The sequence below is a fragment of the Bombus affinis genome, chromosome 5 (genome assembly GCF_024516045.1).
Source record: "Bombus affinis isolate iyBomAffi1 chromosome 5, iyBomAffi1.2, whole genome shotgun sequence".
Taxonomy (NCBI): domain Eukaryota; kingdom Metazoa; phylum Arthropoda; class Insecta; order Hymenoptera; family Apidae; genus Bombus; species Bombus affinis.
The window spans coordinates 672,331-690,709 of NC_066348.1; the positions used below are offsets into that span (position 1 = coordinate 672,331).

Genomic DNA, 18,379 nt, shown 5'->3' on the forward strand with positions numbered 1-18,379 from the left:
TCAACCAGTACATCAGAGTCTCAAACTTATTCACCAATCTAGTGTCGAGGTTGCAGAAAATATAAAGCGACAAGGCGGTTCTCGAAGCTTTTTAGAGGCTTTCTAGAGTCGTGCGAGAAGAAAAAGGTTGGAAACAACCACAGCCCAGAAACGGGTATCGTGGTTACGCGCCTATCTAACGTCTTAACTTAATTAGCCCAGCAAATTGTATAACGTAAGTTAGCATAATGCACTTGGAGTTTACGGGGGCAATAGCATAGAGCCCCTGAAATTGCTCATTAATAGCGGCAATAACGTCATAATTGGGGTGGCACGCGTGAACCCCAAAGACTATGCTTCCTCGTGGCCTCTCTATTCAATAGGGCGAAGTGCACCCTGTATGGCCAATGACCATTCAGCTTTAAAAAATGATGAACCGAACGGATAAAAGAGAAAACGGATAGAAGGAATTGTACAATAAATGATGGATGAATAATAGACGAATAACTGAATGTATAAGAAAAAGAATTTTGATACATTGACTACAGATATTTGATGGATGTGTATCTCTTCCCTTTGTTTTCCGAATATTGCTGATTTATCATTGTTTCGTGGATTCTGTGACTTGAATAGAACGACAGTAAACTTTTGAAAATTTTCGATTGATTTATAGTTATCGAACAATGGTAAGAATCTAATTTCAAATATTCGCAAGGTTTGTTCCTATCGAACAAAAGTATTATCAGATGGTTTAACATAGAAATCGTCTGACAATTGGGATAAATATGAGGATATTCATGGATTTGGATGTGAGTATATCTCGGAGTTACGATTCGAAACCGTGATTTAGTATGCAGTTTGATCTTCTACGATTTAATCTGAATCTAAGATGCTGTTGAATATACACTTGTAAATATCCTCAGTAAATGTTCGGACAGCTACTGAGACCTTAGTGAAAGCAAATTTTAAAGTCCTTCTGCGTTACATGCACAAACAAGTTAAAAAGATAAATCATAACGTTGAAGTTTTATACTATTGTAATGCTTCTGCACCTGTAAACTGTCTCTTGTTCGCTTCTCGCAGTGCAGTCGAACTTCCACTATTTGTTTTAAATGTACCACGTTTGAAACTTTCTGCTATCTAAACCTTCTACATTTTTATGAAAGAAAAGAGCTTTCGCCGAAAGGAGTTAGATATTAATCAGAAGCAGAGTTCGCAGCATTTTTAAACTAAATGTTATAGAGCAGCATCGCGAATTAAAAGATTAACCGAAGAAGGCAGTATAATTTTAAATCGTTTCATTTAGTTGGCTAATCTCTTCCGTTTCTGTGCTAAATCTTAGCTTAACCATACAAACACAAACACAACGAGCATTACTTTTGCAACAAACAACGTAAATATTTAGTCGAGTACCGGTAGCGGAACAGGGGCGCGTTTTGAAACTAATGCCGAACGAAATTTCGCGACTCGAAAGTTATCCGGCGGCGGCAAGTTCGCCGTGACGACAAATGGTACTCCTGGCCGGAAGTTAAGGCCGGAACTAACGCGAACGATACACTTGGTCCATTTCCAAAATTACGACGAACAAGAACTTCTGGCGTCGCGCGAAATTTCACGGGACCCTAGAACGAGTTTCGCGCAAGAACGGAACATGTCGATAGTTTATCGACCGGAAGTTCCACCGGAAATCCTGCCTACTATCTCAGCGATTTAAATTGGTCCTTCGACGAAATTGCGGCTGAGAGTATATTGTTAGATCGTAGTAAAATTCGTCACAGTTCCGGGAAAAATTACGTCACGAGGAAAAACGAGTTGCTATTCATCAAGCGAATATTACGGTTTAATAGTTGCCAACACCCACACAAGGCGGAAATATTCATTGTTGTTGGATAATTGAGGTATTAGAGTACGCTTGAGCATTCTATTTTAATATATCAGTTGTACCGAGATAATTTTGCTTTTACAGCTTTTCGAAACTCTTAATTAAGTTGCTCGAAATAACCGTCAACTCCATCCTCTGTCTTTATATTTCTGATTCTCTAACTAACTTACATTCACAACGCATTATACAAAGAAGCTTTACAATTTCCAGACGATGTTTGTTTTTGCATTGACTTTTCTAAATGCCTCGCAAACTCATAAAATCCTCGCAAATGAAGAGCTGATGCTGCTAATGCAACCATTACGTAATGCAGCAAGATAAAATTCAAAAAGTATAAACCACGTTCAGAATATTGTGAAACTTTCCAACCTTCGATATTTATAAAAGAACATTTAATCTTGCAGAATATTATGCAGAAAAGAATTATCAAATAATAATGTTCTTTGATTCGTGTCTATGCTTTACCTGAATTATTTCTGTCAACTTTTTGTTTGATCGAATTTCATACCTACTTGTGTAACAAAAGATACACTTATTGTTTCTGATACCTTGATAACTATACATATAATTATAATTCGTCCATCTCGAGGACCGTATCCAAGATTAAGTCGCCAATGAGATAGATGTAGTTACTGCTTTCGTGGAATTGTCCAGAAATGACGTTTTAGGGGTGTAGATAATTACAGGATGTGCTTGGATCCTGTTACACTGGCTACGCTTTTAATGGCTCACCAACCAGCCACGCCAGCACCATCAACGGGTTAATTGAGTTAGTCCAGCACTTCGGCATCTTCCCATCGAATATCATGATTCTGTTTCGCTGTAAACCCTACCTCATCAGTTTTTCCATAGATATCGTAGTGGACAGTGGATAAACCTCGTAATAATACGGAAAAGTGGTATAAAACTAAGATGTGACGTTCGAGCGGGTTCTAAATCTATTTCCACAAACTTTCTACATTTCAATTTCTCAATGTATATAACTATTTGCGAATTATATTAAGTTATCGGACAGATAAGTGGAAGTTACTCTGAAATTCAAATTCCAACAATTCCGAAATTCAAATTAATATAGTTTATTGAGATGTTATTAATTCTAATTCGAGAGTCCATTTTTATTCTTGACAATGTAACGAGCCACATGCTGAATTATACATAATATATGCGCGTAACTGGCGATAACCGTGGTCCGTTAATCGGCGAGCAAACACGAAACCGCGTCAGGAGCCGCATGAACGTCAATATTTATTCGATAGATTTTCATTTAGTATGCCAAGAGATAACGTGCATATTGCTGGTTCGTCGGACAAACTCGCGGCTTTGTGGAATGCTTGGTTCCCCTCTCGTCGATGTTGGTTGATTAAGATATTCAACGGTATGAAATTCCGAAGGAGCTGGTCGATTATTACATACATTTGATGTTACACATATTTGATATTGTATCGCGTTGGAACACAATATATCAAGTTCACTTGACTTCTCTCTTCTTATAAATTTTCGGAAAAACACCGTCAAACACGATACGAAGGCAAAAGCGAGGAAATCTCGTAAATTCCAATTTAAAAGTTCGATAAGAAATGCAAATTGTAAAAAATATAAATAAGACGGGAAAATTGCCGGCAAAGCAAACGTAACGATCGGAAATATTGTAGTTGCGCGGCCGATAGAAGCCGTTTATGCGCATTTCTACATGAAATATACATGATGGTTTCGAGTGAACGCCGTCTATGATGTCTCTCGGGGATGATTTGCATGCTTTGCGCCATGAAGCGTTATTTAACGATGAATTTCGGTAACATCGAAAGTGAATTCTAACGCGAAACTGCATTAATGCGGATGCATACAGATGTCACTTGTGCTCACCGTCTACGCAGTTAACCGTTTCTAATTTTAATTCAATTCCAAAGCTGTAGCTTCCGTCGTTACCAGGTAGCTGTTTGAAAACATAAACTGGCTTCTTCAACATCTCGATGCTTGACCTACACTTTCCCCACATTGAAACAAATTTATTTTTATTTTAATTCTTCAAAGTTTGATGATCTTTGTTATAAAACATTCCAATAAATTTTTTATAATTGTTTATGTTAGATTTATGTTATATATTTAGTTTCTTTATTCGTGTAAATTATGGCAAAAACAATTTCCATATTATATTTTCTAGATAATTTGAGGAATAAGTGAATCGTTGCATCATAAAGGGATTCCGGTACCATCCTATCAGTTTTTTGGACGATGCGAATTTCTTCCCATAAAGAGAGGTTTAATAAGACGGTCAGTTATTGCTTACCTTCGATATTTTTCGCTAAAGCGGTAGCGTTGGCATATTAAATCTGCCGGCAGTTTCAATGAAATCGGTTCCCTCGTCCTTAATTTTCCTAGTTGCTTATATTTCCTCGAAGTTGTAGGAATTCCGCGTACATAATGCTTCGCTGGCGTACAGAAAGAAATTACAATTTCATGAATTCGAAGTCCATATCCGGGCAGCATCTTGCACGAGGAACTTACAGCGTGAGGGAGAATTCGAGATCTTATTTTTCAACGTTGTCGCAACAGCTTGCGCGAAATAACCGCGATTATCGAAAGGAATCGCATACTAATTAACAATTTCACAGCCGCACTGAATTTGTACCTAGTCAGGATTTTCTCGAGCGATGAAGGATTTTTAATCTTCCATTATATAATTCTGAATTTAATTATCTGACTTTTAAATTCTTCAATGACATTCGTCTGCCGTTCCTTTAATATTAACGATAAGAATATGGATTGCATTGAATAAATTATAGCTTTCGATCTAATCACAGGAGAATTTTAGTTTAAAGCAGTTTTGGCACGTTAAAAGCTGATGACATCGTTCTATGTAATTTTATATTTATCGCGACTTTGTCGATTGATTTCTGGAGTGGAAATCCAAACTATATATGAAATGTGAGAATATGGCATGATTATAAATAGATAGTAATACGGTATTGACTTTCCAGTAAAACTTCCGATCGTGAACATCGTAGGAAATTAATAATTGATCATTCGCTTTTGCATATCTGGTACGGTAATCATTGATTTTATTATCGCATAGAATCATTTTATAGCTTGTTGAAAAATATATTTAGCGACAGTATGTGACTTACGACGTATAATACGGTTTGGTGGTGAGTTTTAAATAGAAAGAAAAGTATTGCGATACTTATGGCCGGCAGTATATATAACAAAAGATAAGAAAATAATATAACCAATGATATAAGAAATATTTACAAAAGAGGGTTACCCAATCTAACCTCAACCCACTTGCCTAGCTTTCACAATAATCGCACTAGCACCACTTGTATCTCTCTACGCCGATTAGAAACACCGTAGCTCATCTCTTCATCGTTTTTCTCACAGGACCCGCATCCCCCTTGCCGGAGCTTGTTGGATACAGCCGTTGCGGGTACGCGCTCGTGTTGAAGGGGTTGGTTTTTCCCCAGTGGAAGAGGCGACCCTTGGCTGTCATCGGATCCAGGCTGTTCCTTTATCCAGGTAAGTGTTCCACGCGGGATTTCGCCAATCCTCCCCTATGGGGATAAGAAACGCTTGGTAGAAACGGAGCCTCAGGCCTGTCGAACGTACAAGGAAAGGATAAGAACCGGCTTTATCTCATGCTCCGTGCTCGATTTCTTGCGAGCGCAATTATTGAAACATATATCATCGTACCGCGATGCTCAGGGATGAGATTCTTTGTTCGTGCTAGTGAAAAACGCTGAGCCATTGATTTTTTGTGATACACGTGAGGTAGATCGAAGTCTAGCGAATTATATCAGCAGCAGAACTACGAATTTTTAATATTTCTCAAGATATATTATACGGAATTAATCAGAATTGGAACAATATGATAAAAATTAGTAGACGAAATGTTTGGTCTCATTTGATACAATGCTGCAAGAATATAGCGAATGTTACGTCATCCCAAGAATATTTCTGGAATTTAATTTAAAAAGCGATTATTGTGTTTGTAAAGTTTTGGGAGAATTTTAGGGGAAAATTTTCTGAGTGAAGCGGTTAAACTTTGGAATGGGATATCAAGATCTTATTACACAAATTATTCATGTCGTATGAATCATAAAAGAACGGCGGACACTTACTATCGGCCACATATGTATACAGCTTTTTGCCATACTCGTTGGCGAAACTCATAATCTAACTTCGTAATTTTCATTTGACGATCAAAACTTCCGTAAACTCGTTTCAAGGAAGTCTCGACTTATAAATCTCACTCCTCTTTTCCTTCAACTCCGCTTCTCTCGATTGTTTCCCCGTCTTCTAACTACGACTTTTATAATTTCAACATCTAACGAAAGCATCAAGTGTTTCCGCTTTGTATGTACAAAAATATACAGAAAAAAAATAGAATATTGATTCAAATGAGTGAAATTTATATTGGATAAATATTTTTAGTCTACTTACCAGACATTAAATTTATGAAAAATTTATAGAGCAATACGATATTAAATTTTTTAAAAGAGATTTGTAAAATATTCTGCTATTCGTTTTAATTTTATAAAAGACTCACGCAAAATTAATTTTACCTATAGTATCGCGCGCAGTCGAAACCCTGTGTAACAAAGTGGAAATAAATTTGTCTACGTGTTACAGTCGAGAATACAACAAAATCTCTCGATAGAATCATGGCTTCACAGATACGAATGTCTCGTGAAAAGAAAACATCCCTCTACTGCAATCTCCAATATCGAACCACGATTTATGTTCAGCTTTGATTTATCCTCCGAAAGTTCCGTTAGACCGGTTACGCCAATCAATTGTCGGATTCATAGCCGCGATGGTCGAACGTTAGGTAAGATACAAGTATCTAACCCCATGACTGATAAGTGAACTTTAAATTGGATTTCTTTTTGCGAGCGGAAGCGCGACCACTTGAGGAGTTAACCTGCCAGATAAAGAATTGTCAGTTTGGATAAAAACATTCGTTTCGTTGGTTGTTTCAGGAGATGGAATGGTATGTTCTTGTTCGCTAACCTGTTTGCATGTCGATATTTTATGGATATCCTAACATGGTGACGTTAAAAGAATCGGGTCGCTTTGATGAAAAGATGGGAAAAATTTTCGAAGAGATACGCGTATCATATATATTTTCCTCCTGTCTCTTTATATTAAGTCCAAAAGATAAAAAATCTCATCTTTCGTGCTTAGTTGATTTTATAATCTTTGTAGCAAGATTAAAGTACATCGCATATAATTTTTATAATTTTTCTATTAAAAACCATCCAATTTTATTATTTGAACGACTTTCATCGCTCACTTTCACTTTCAATTACGATACCTTGGCCGTTTTACGTAAACGTCTGCAAGTTTCTCCAGAAGATAAAAGCGCGTCAGTTTAGGGTGAAATGAAAACATCCAGGCTCAATTTTGTACACCCTCTGATCTGCCGCCAAACCCCTCCCCTCTTTTTCATCCTTCTATCCTGTCCACGAAACACCATGATTTATCTACGTTCTGTCCCTTATCCCTGCCGTGAAACGATTCTGTCACCATTCGTAAGTACGTTCCGCGGATCAAGAATTTCTTTCCAGGAAAGGATTTATCGCGGTGACGTGCAATTACTGTTTCGAGCATCCAGATCCATCGGATCCACCGCCATATTGAATGGTTGATTGTGTAATGATATCCTAAAGCCACGATATTTCTCGAATAAACCGGTATATTTTGTTTATTTTTCTCCTTAATCCTTTGAGTATTTAATCCGCACTTAGTACGAACAATACATTAACGTGTTATAGATCTATATTTCATTGGAATCTTGTGGCCAACCTTTATAGGACGAAAAAGATTAATCGCTACGCGTGATGGTGTCGATAAGTCGTAATTGTTTCACTGGAAAAGCTATTAGTTTTCTACGATGTGATTCGATCAGACTTTGATGTGGTCAGCTTGAAACTAATGACTAAATCGTTTATTATCGATTTCGGAGCAATTCCCGTTTTATCTATTTAATCGTCGAATAAAATCAATCTTCTATATTCAATTAATAAATCTGGTTCTATTTTAAAGTAATTTAATAAATAATGTTAATGCAATATTATAAAGTTTATAATTTATATAAAAATCTTGTTGTCGTTAAAAAATTCAGCAACGATCGTTACTGCATAATGACACGAGGATTATGTCGGAAAAAATCACGCGCGGAAAAAAGCTAATCACGTCTGTTGGAATCGATAGACGCGCTCGTCACAAAGGGAACAGGGGCGAGCTGTCGATCGTAAATTGCACCGTGCAAAAAACAATGCAGCCGGCATCGGTCGGGATGAAACTGGCGAAAAACGAAGTGTCTTGTTCGGAATTAATCGATCGGCAACTTTTCCAATGCTCGCTGCTCTATTCCAAAATGTACGACAAACAAAATCGAAAAGAACATACACAGGCAGCGAAAGAGAAAGAGAGAGAAAGGAAAAAAGCAAAGAAGAGACGAAAAGTGGAAATTGGATAAATGGGAAAATCGAACGACATCGACTTTCGAAGCTGACTTCGCCTGGTTCGACGCGAAGGCGAAGAAACAACTGGAATAACGGAAGCATCGTTCCATGAATTTTAATAGTCGATTGCTCGCATAAAAAAAAGCAAGATAGAACAGGAGATAATAAAAAGGTGAAAGAAGAAAAGAAGGAAAAGACGCACGACAATAAGACAGAAGCTGAAACGATGTCGATGATTGGACAGAATCTTGAAAAGAACGACGAAAGTGGAGAAAGAGAGGTATGGCGCGACTGTTTTCCATGGTATTGTTCGCCATTTATAGCTCGGGAAATATCGAACGGTAAGAAAAACCCGATCGTCGACGAGGAACCGATGATTTGATTCCGAGCACGTTCGGCAAAGCGACGTTCAACTTCGTCGTCATTTGATAAAAACGTCGGAATCAATGGGCATTTGCTATGGATTCGCGGTAGTCTCTGCCGATCGGTGCGCCGATATAGGCTGGCAAATAGCTGTGATACTGGTAAAAAGGTGCAAAATACCTTTGCAAATATCGCTTTGATCTCCCTTGAAAGCGTCAAGTCTGATGGGAACTTTCCTCGTGTTTTTAAGTTTCGCTGCAGTAGATCTGTTTGCGGATGTTTTCGATGCATCAAAAATTATTGCGTTTCCTGTAAGTAAAACGGGGAAACACAAGCAATTCAACCTGGTTATGGAGCAAACGATATAGCTTTTTATCTCGTTTCGATTAATAAGAAATTAATACGTATTCGTTATACGTGAAATTAGGCTACAAAAGACACTTCGTAAAAACCACCATGCCAATCTGACTCTCATTTTTAAGCACATCGCCACTAATCCAAACGCCCTAGTTAACACTACGACCTTTATCCGGTGGCACATCTTCATCAATCAATGACAAAGGCAATATCACGTGGTAAATTAAAACAAAAAGGTAAATTAAAAGTAACCACCGAATGACAACATCAAAGACCAAACGGATCAACTTCACCTGCTAATTAAGCCAAACGAAGTTAAGCTGACGGAGGTGGATGCCAGGCGCAAATCACCGGTTGAAATTCACGAAAGCCTTCTCATCCGGCTACGGAAAATCGGAAAGTAAATAAGTTGGCCGAAAATGACGCGGCCGGAAGTCGGTGAACAGGGACGAGACAGGATCGCCCTGGTTGTTTGCTGTTGATTCAGCAGGTTCGCCAATGGCGAACACCTGTTACCGACAACTAGCCTCGAGTTTAATCAAGCTCAGTGTTCCGAAGGAACGACCGTCAAAGCGCATCCTCCTTGAAATTAACGGCAATACCGCGGAAAAGGTGAATTTAGAGTTGGCCACGGGTCTCTTTGACGCTGCCCTCTCATGTCAGCCAGAACTTGCTGCTTATGTCTGATGTCCGCTACAGATCCAGCGGTCATCTTGGATTCAATCCGATAGCGATTTTCGGAAAAGTATGCAAATATCCACTAAAGCAGATATAGGATGCCCAGAATTTAATGTTTTGACCACTGCGATGTCCTTGCAGATAATTGGACCTATATTATTAGTAAAATTTTACAAATCATGAGTTACAAGTTAATTTATCTAACAAATACGCTACGATAGTCAGAAATATTTAAAAAAAACAGCTTATGATTTTGAGATTTTTAAATCATACATTAACACAAATGTATTAGAACAAATGAACCGAATAAGGCAAAGCTGCTGTAAACATCCAGCATTTCCAACACTGAATAAAATTTACATTTTCCTCGACGATGCTATTATAATGCAAATGAAGACTGCATAGCTAATCTCAAAACAAACTGGTTCAAACCAGAAAAACGTCGACAGTTAAACTGGCACGATCTTCGTTAAAAAATAAAAACTACCAAATAATCTTTTTGCACGGTACAAGCCTCTGACATAGCAAAGCAACAATAGTAGACTGTACTTGGAGCGAAGAAAAACGGAAAATTTCATTTTCCCCGGACGCTTCAATTATCCTCTCGTTTGCACATCCACAACCATCTAACATTGATCTACGCCTGTATACACAAGACACACACACGGGCAAGGAAAATAAAACGTGGGTTGGTCGATTTGCGTTGGAAGTTATGAATTTAAATCGTCCAATGAATATTTATACGGTCATTCGGCTGTTCTCTGCATGGTATGCCCCGTTTGTTGCATCCTGCTCATAAGAAAGTCATTGGCGATTTAATGGCCACGCGAACACTGCGACTCTAACGTATGTATCAGTGGATCGATGGTAGTCGTACCTTGTTCATGACGAAAATCATTCGTAAGCAACGGGACATCGCCTTCACTTTGGTGAAACTTTTCACTGGGCCACAAAACAGCTAGTAACTTGTAAGCTAGTAACTTGAAGAAAAGCTTGGACAAATTCACTGACGCGTGTAAAAATGGTATTTAGCGATCCCGAGAGTACCTTTCGCTGAAACGAGGTCGGAATTTAGTTCTGTGGTTATTAAGACGCTAATGATTCTATACAATTTCGTACTTTGCGATAAATAAATTTACCTATATGAAGGCCGGTGCTAAACCGGTTGGACAGAAAAGAAAGCGGTCCATTGCAACTATCGAATTGTATAATGTGATATTATGTATCCGTGTAATAAAATATACGTCTATTAATGCAAAGCGGATATTTCGTATTTTGTTTGTTGTTATTTTTATATTCAGAGGAAGGATCACAATAATTATTACAATATTGCACGGATAAATCTATCACACCGTTCTGAGCCGGAAAAACCTTTATTGCACGCGCTTACATGGACTAGGAAAAAAAACAAAAGAGCATCTAAAAAATATCGATCGAATCTATCGATTGCATCTAGAATAATCTTCTAGTTACTGCTTTTTGTAACTAGCGCATCCGCATGTGGAGGGCGAGCACGAACTCACGTTGTCATTTTCAACATTGCTTCAGAGTGTTTTCCATTTAAACAGGCCTAATATTCGTTGCCATCCAAAAGTATGATCTTCTAATGTGTGACGCGTTTAAATTCATTTAATCAGGAAAGCTCGAATCCCGCGCGATTTCCTCTGCTGACAACTACTTTTAGCGTACATATAAATTGCATTGCTCAAGCGACGAATTTAAATTGGTTTTTGTGTTAGTTATAATAACTTAGCGGGGAAATATTCCAAATGAGAATGTTTTTCTAATATTTTCCCAATCATCTAGTTTGCTTTTCTTCGACATGAAACTCTATAACTATGTGTTTAGTATCTCCCCAAAAAGCAGAAACGATTCTAAATGACTATGTCAATCGGGATGTTCTTATTAGGATCAGTCTAGCGTGAAGATACAGTTTAGTACAAATGGTGTTGACGGTTTAGTGATTTTCGAAATTGTTGAAATTGTTGATCAAATAACACGTTTTAAAGAGAAAATCAGCGGCAGAAGCGTAAAGTAACTAACGTGACCAATATGACGACCGCAATGGATAGAGAAACATCCAGCTTTTTGGCAATTCACGCTGTGGAACAGCGGTATTGACTGATTAGAATCGAATCACATGGTAGGAACTAAACGACGTTAATCAGAAAAGCCAGTGCACATTGATGGCAACACGACCGCGAGATTTGTTTCTGATTGCAAATCATTAAAGGGAAAGGCTGGCCAACTACAGAATCAACTACTATTGAAACTGACCGTAGCTGTTTAAATCAGTAGAGATTTAACCACTTGCCGTTTCCTAATTACATGCACCGATTATTTTTGGCAATAGTTTAATGATCGTTAATTTTACCGAGTATATTCTAAATTTGTGCAGATTTATGGAATTTAATTTAACTAATTACGATGCAGCGATTTTAAGGAAGACGAATAAGAGGATAATCGATATAATAGCACAAAAAACATAATAATTGATAAAAAATTGACAATTAAAAAGTCAATTCAAGTAGTAATCGAAGAATTAGCGGTTAAGTAAAAAAATTATTGCCATTAAGATCATAATTTTAATTTTCAAATTGATTTCAAAGTTACCACCACTTTTATCGTCGGCTATTATCCCAATTAAAACTAATTAAAGCTTATTCCAACATAATTCCATTTAATAACAATTTTCGTCACTTTTTTTACAAGAAAATGCGCTCTTTTATTCACAATCAGATCATTTCAGCGATCGACATTAGCATTGTAAGAAAAAGTTTTCGGGATTGCTTAATGAGTCAGAGCGTTGGCCAAGCTCCTTGTAGCCTGAAAAAGCTTTCCGCAAAGTTTTAATTGCCCGCGACCCCGCTTTGCCCCATTGTTACTTTGCGTCGCGTCGATGACGTTATACAAGGTGTTCATCATTTATTAGGTGTTCAATAATAATACGGTTATATTCTATGAACAAGGAATGGAACTTTTTAAAATTTTTATATCAGATGGAAAGTGTATCTTCATCTATGCATTAAAAGAGAATTATGTGATAGGAAAAGCTGGTACCAAGATTTATATAACCTTTCAAAAGGTAAATCTATATAGGAAATATTAATCAGGTTATATTTTATTCCACTTCTAACTCTTCCTCCTAAAAAGTATTCTATTCGGTTTTTCATTAAATTATTCATTAATCGCTGATTTTATTAAAACTATTAATTCTGTTCTGAAAATATAAGAAAATTCAAATTTTAATTAAATCAATTACATGCAATGGAGATTGGAATAATCAACTTGAATTATGATTAACCATCGAGTATATCATAGTATCGAATTGAAAATTCCTCGATATTCTCTGGATCGACGGTGGCTACAAGAAAATTTAAATTACATGAAAAATTTTAAAGAAAGAAACGCGATATTACCAATCATCGTAGATCTTAATTTAAAAGAAGCCTTCGATTATATAGAATGAAATGAAACGTAACTTGAAATGAAATTCAGCGAACAAGCTTTTTCCAAACGACAATATTATCGAATTAGACGAGTCTATAGAGATTATTTTCATAAGCAATTGTTCCCCAAAGGATAATGTTATCAGACAAACGCTCGTATATACACATTAGCGTGCAATTGTTTTCACATGGAAGCGAATCACTGGCAATTATTAATTCTCTCCCAAGTGAATACGTGGAACCCGGTAGTCCCATAAGAACTCTACGTAAAATATGATATCACACTCGAGCATGCACGAAAATTATAATGAATAGACATAGGTGTTCAGTGCGCTCGTTCAAGATGAAATTGTATCAGGTATGCGGACCCAGAAAGCAGTGATTCTGAAATAAGGACTATCGTTTGCAGAGAGAAATCGAATTTACTTTAACTGCCGAAAATATAAAACATTGTATCTATTGATTCTCACAAAAAAAGGTGAAAAAAGACATATTTTTATTAAATTACATGAATGTATATTCAAAGCTAATTTTCAACACGCTGGCGGTCATATATTGATACACTGACTAAACGACGTATTTGAAGTTCATAAAAATCTGAGATGTCCTTCAGGTGAGGGATTTATTCTAAGTAATAATACCCATTTCTCTACACGCATTCCACAAAAACATGCGTTTGCACGAACACATACGATCCACGCACATCTATCGTCACCCGATAAGAACTCGATGCTACTGCCGCAATCCAGCAAGTGACGATCGCGATCGAACCGTCAAACCCGATTCACGTAGGCTGCTATTATTCGAAGCGAACTACCCGAGGGATGTATTGCACGAATCCACGCGATCCAGTCGCGACGACCAAATAAAATCCGATTTGCATCGATGTTTTCCCGGATGCTTTTGGGAAAAACTCGATCGGTTGGTCGGTAGCCGCGTTGTTAAACCGCGAGCCGCGTTAGGCGTGGTTCACGCGGCGTGAAACGAACGCGGCGGGATTTAAAGCTGGTTCACCTCCGACCTGGCTTGCTCGAAACGTCGATGGACAGCTGCCACTCGTAGTTCCGTGTAATTAGATGACGCGACTCGGCTGCGTTTGTCACTGTCAAAAAGCCGGCAGAACTGTTGATCCTCCGGAATTTATCGCTCGAGAGGTAACTGCTCGCTGCGTCGTTTCGCGAGCTAACGCTCCGATACAATGAGTTTTCCAAAAGGACCGTCTACGTTTTATGGCGCTGTTGGTCATTCAGAACGGATAGTTGTTTTCGCAGCTCGTTTCGTTCAGAGTGCTCTACGATTAACTTGTTCGAGTGTGTGTCGCAATTGGGAGATTCAAGTGTGAAACTATAAAATGTATGTCTGTAGATCTTATAAAAATGTTGGGTTACAGACAGGTTTAATGAGTGAAGGAATCTCATAGATGATTAATACATTATTAAAAGCTTTAACCTCTTAACCTACAGCATAGTGTGAGAGACGTGATACGTCGATGTGATTGATTTATTATTTACTTTAAGATAATAAATCTTTCTTGTTCGATGATCAATTGGTAGTAATTGTTTATCTTGCAAAATAAAATAGGTTATATCTTACACACGCATCTATGTATCAAAAGATATGTGCGATTTACACAACTTCGAGTGCTCGGTCAAACCGTGAAATGGCTCGACATGTGACCGACCATATTGTTGTTTATGACACGCGCTATTCCAACTTAATCGTGAAGCAAGAGATTAAGAATCAAAGACCAGAGGTAAAAAACCGTTCACAAAATTTCGTAAGTCAAATATACATAATGATGATCTGTCTATAACAGCCCTAAGATGATCGATGTTCAACCCCAGTCTTGCCATTCGATTTTACCGAAACAAGTAACGCGACAACAACCGAGTCAAATTGGTCGTAACTAAATTTGATATCGATCATCCTGATTTTAGCCTGTCCAGAGTCTAGGCCAGAATGGATGGAACTAACTGGCGGGGGTGCGGTGTGTTATGCCCCGTCACGTCTGGGCAAACTCGTACTGCGTATCACTGGATTTCCAAGAGTCACTCAACAGTGTCATCAGAGTCAACAACAAGAGGACAGTCACCATCGCGAGACGAGGCACTTATATCTCGGCTTTCACCACCCCTGGGACAGAGACTTGTGGAAAAGTTGGATTAAACAGGTAAGTCAAACAACGTGACAGAACAATTTACAACGAGGAAATTTCGTTTCTATATATCGATCACGGTCTTAGACATTTTCTTTCTTTACTCTTTTCTGTTTTACTTCTTTTTGCTATTTCTTCGATGACTCTGTGGCTTAAAGGAAAAATTGTATCAACCAAAGCGTAAAAACAGAGTATGAGGATGGATATACAGGGAGTTTCAGATGGTCTCGATAAATTACCCTAAAAATTTTAACCCGAATAAAGTATCTATGATTATCGGTCACTGGTTAAAGGTAGTAGAATACGGTATGAAAATTTGATCGCTTGTTTCTGAAATATCCTGTATCCTTTAATTTTTTTTTTTTCTTTTTTTGAGATTTTAGGGTTAGTGGATCGTAGATTTGTTAGAATAATGAGCTGCAAGTCGAGGCAACTATTCAACAAATTTCTCACACGCGGATATTTAAACGAAAACTTCCCCACGACTGTACAGTTTTATCGCTCGTTTCCCTACATCAATATTAATTAATTTTAATCGTTAGCGTTCACAAGGGTTTTCGCGAAATTAATTCTAATTATCGGCATTAAACTCTCCGCGGGTAGAAGACGCTCGGCCAAAACGTGGAAGAGTTTAATCGCCGAACGCGTTTCACCGAATTGCGGACGAAGGGGGATTAAACGAGTTGCCAATTTCAATTAAGAGCACGATTACAAAGAAACCGTCCCTTCGCCCCGAAGAAAAGCCATTTGGCTACGGTCAATTTAATTTCCAATCTAATTTTTAACGCTTGCTTCCACCCAAGAATATTCTATTCTTCCCTTAAAGAACCATCGCTAAAACAGAATGAAATGGAACGAAATGGAATTGAGCTTCGTTCAAATAATTTGGAATAAATATTTATCGTGGTCGCGTTCGTTCCGCGTGAAAGCTCTTTGCTTGTTCGTGGAAAAACTCGAAAGGTATATTTGAAATTTTGTCTCGAAGAGTTTCGAGATTGAAGGTGAAATTGTTTCGTTTTAGAGATTTTTCTATGTGCACTGTACGAATAGTTTGTGTACGGTACGATGGAATGGGGAATAATGTGGTGAAAAAATAAATGGGAAATTTGAGCTGAAATTGGGAGGGAATAGAGTTTGAAAATTGAGGGGACACGTGTTTTTGTTTGTGGCAGTTTTGAGGGGAATCTTGTACGGCGAATTTTAATACAAGTTTTCTTGGACAATGTGCAAATATTAATAAGGAATAACCAAGGTATAAATACAATTTTTGCTCTAATAATGCATCCAATACAATTTATTATAAATAAATATAATTTATTTGACTTTGCAACGCGTGAGGAAGTTGTCAAATAAAATTGACTTTGACACGAAACTCTCACGCCGCAACTTTAGCAACAAACAGTGCACTGAAAGCAATATAAAAGAAGTAGAAAAGTAGAACGAAGAAGAAGAAGAAGAAATGAAAAAAGATAAAAAACGTGTCAAAAGTAAGATGACTTCCGCAAGAGGAATATCAAAGTCGAAATCAATCTTCGAGGGGCGAATGTTTGCCAGACAATCGCGACCGACTTAAACTTTAAGCTTCTGCCGGCGAAAGCAATTCCAGAGAAGCTGGCTAGGCTAACTCGCGGAAGAATGAGCGATCCTTATCCTTGCCGCTTGAATTTTGCATGGCATCCTGGAAACGAACACCCTGCTCCTGGACCAGACGAACCGAGGCTAGGGGCTTTCGTTATAATATTCACAAAGCGAGAAAGAGTGAGAGAGGCAGGTAGGGACAGTTGTGTGGAAATGAGGTGCAGCTATGAAGAAATCGTAAGTTTTCGCCGACGTTGCGGATAAAAAGATAAGAGAATTTTTTAAATATGCCTTAGTTTTCTTATGAGCACAGTATAGTTGGAGATTTACGTGCTTACGAGAAACGACCTATTTTCCATTACAAATATTACAAATTAAAAATGTCTGTTGATGTTAAAAATTAAGAACTATAGGTACATGTGATAACAAGTTTCTCATTTCGCGTTAAATTCAATCTTCATTTAAATAAGAAACAATACTTCATATACACCAACCTAGTACTCATTCATGCCGTTTATCTTGAAACTACATATTAAGCAACAATATAATATTTTATGTCCATAAAATCACTCCAAAATCAATGTCGATTCTCTGTATTCACTTAGACCTGCACTGCTGATTCCAACGACGATATTTCTGGAAGGTATAAAATCGACGTATCTCACAATAAAGCGGTCATTTCGAAGGTCCACCACTGGTGCAATATTCACGATCGTAGCGCACGTGTTCCCTCAGAATCGAGAATTCACCAGCCGCGCGAGTCTGAACGAGATTCAATAAAGTACCTGGAGAGTCCGACGGCCAAACCATCGAAGGAGATCAATGCTTTTGCATTTTCCGCAGACAGAGATCGTTATCCGTCGCTGGCTAGACGCGGAGGGAATCGAACAATCGCGTCGATATTTGTTTGAACGCTGGTCACAGAACTGACTTATGGGATTATATCCTTGCTTGTAGCAGGAAGCCATTGACCCGGGCAGCTCTAGCCGACTTCGAGGTCCGTTTCCTTAAAAAGATACCAGTCGTCGATTCTCTCTCTGGTTGCATTCACCACGAGACCCGATACCCTGTCAGGAATAAAGAAAATCCGTGGGTTCAATAAACGGCCCGCTCTAGAATTCAATCGGCATCGCCTGCTCGATATTTCATATTTCTCGATATTAGCGCACGAAACTTCGTCGAGTAGTTTCTGCGTGCACACGCGGACGATTGCGGTTTCCGGAGCCAATAACGGGGGGTGGAGGAAGGGGTCACGACTCGATGATTACGATCGTGTGGCTCGTCGGACCGATGGCATGTCTGTGGAATGATGAAAAAGAAGTTTGGTCTTAGGGTTTAGGATTTCGTGGGTTTTGTTTAAAAATTGATAAGTAAACATGAGATGTGTGGATCAAAGTATAGGCAGACCATATTAAATCATCGAGCGGTAATTTACTTCTTCCTAATTTTCTGCTGCCGCACATATTTGTTTTGA

General features: G+C 38.1%; 1 protein-coding gene across 3 annotated transcripts in view; it reads left to right on the top strand.

Moving 5' to 3' along the window:
• LOC126916974 (PH domain leucine-rich repeat-containing protein phosphatase 2) overlaps positions 1-18,379 on the top strand; it is an 83,690-nt gene that overhangs the window by 30,891 nt on the left and 34,420 nt on the right. For all 3 annotated transcript variants that reach the window (XR_007710835.1, XM_050723348.1, XM_050723347.1), the window contains exons 4-5: positions 5,240-5,374; positions 15,110-15,342. Coding sequence is in view for 2 of the 3 variants with exons in the window: in XM_050723348.1 (XP_050579305.1) it covers positions 5,240-5,374; positions 15,110-15,342 (368 nt within the window). In the remaining variant the exon portion in view is untranslated. The remainder of the gene's footprint in view (positions 1-5,239; positions 5,375-15,109; positions 15,343-18,379) is intronic.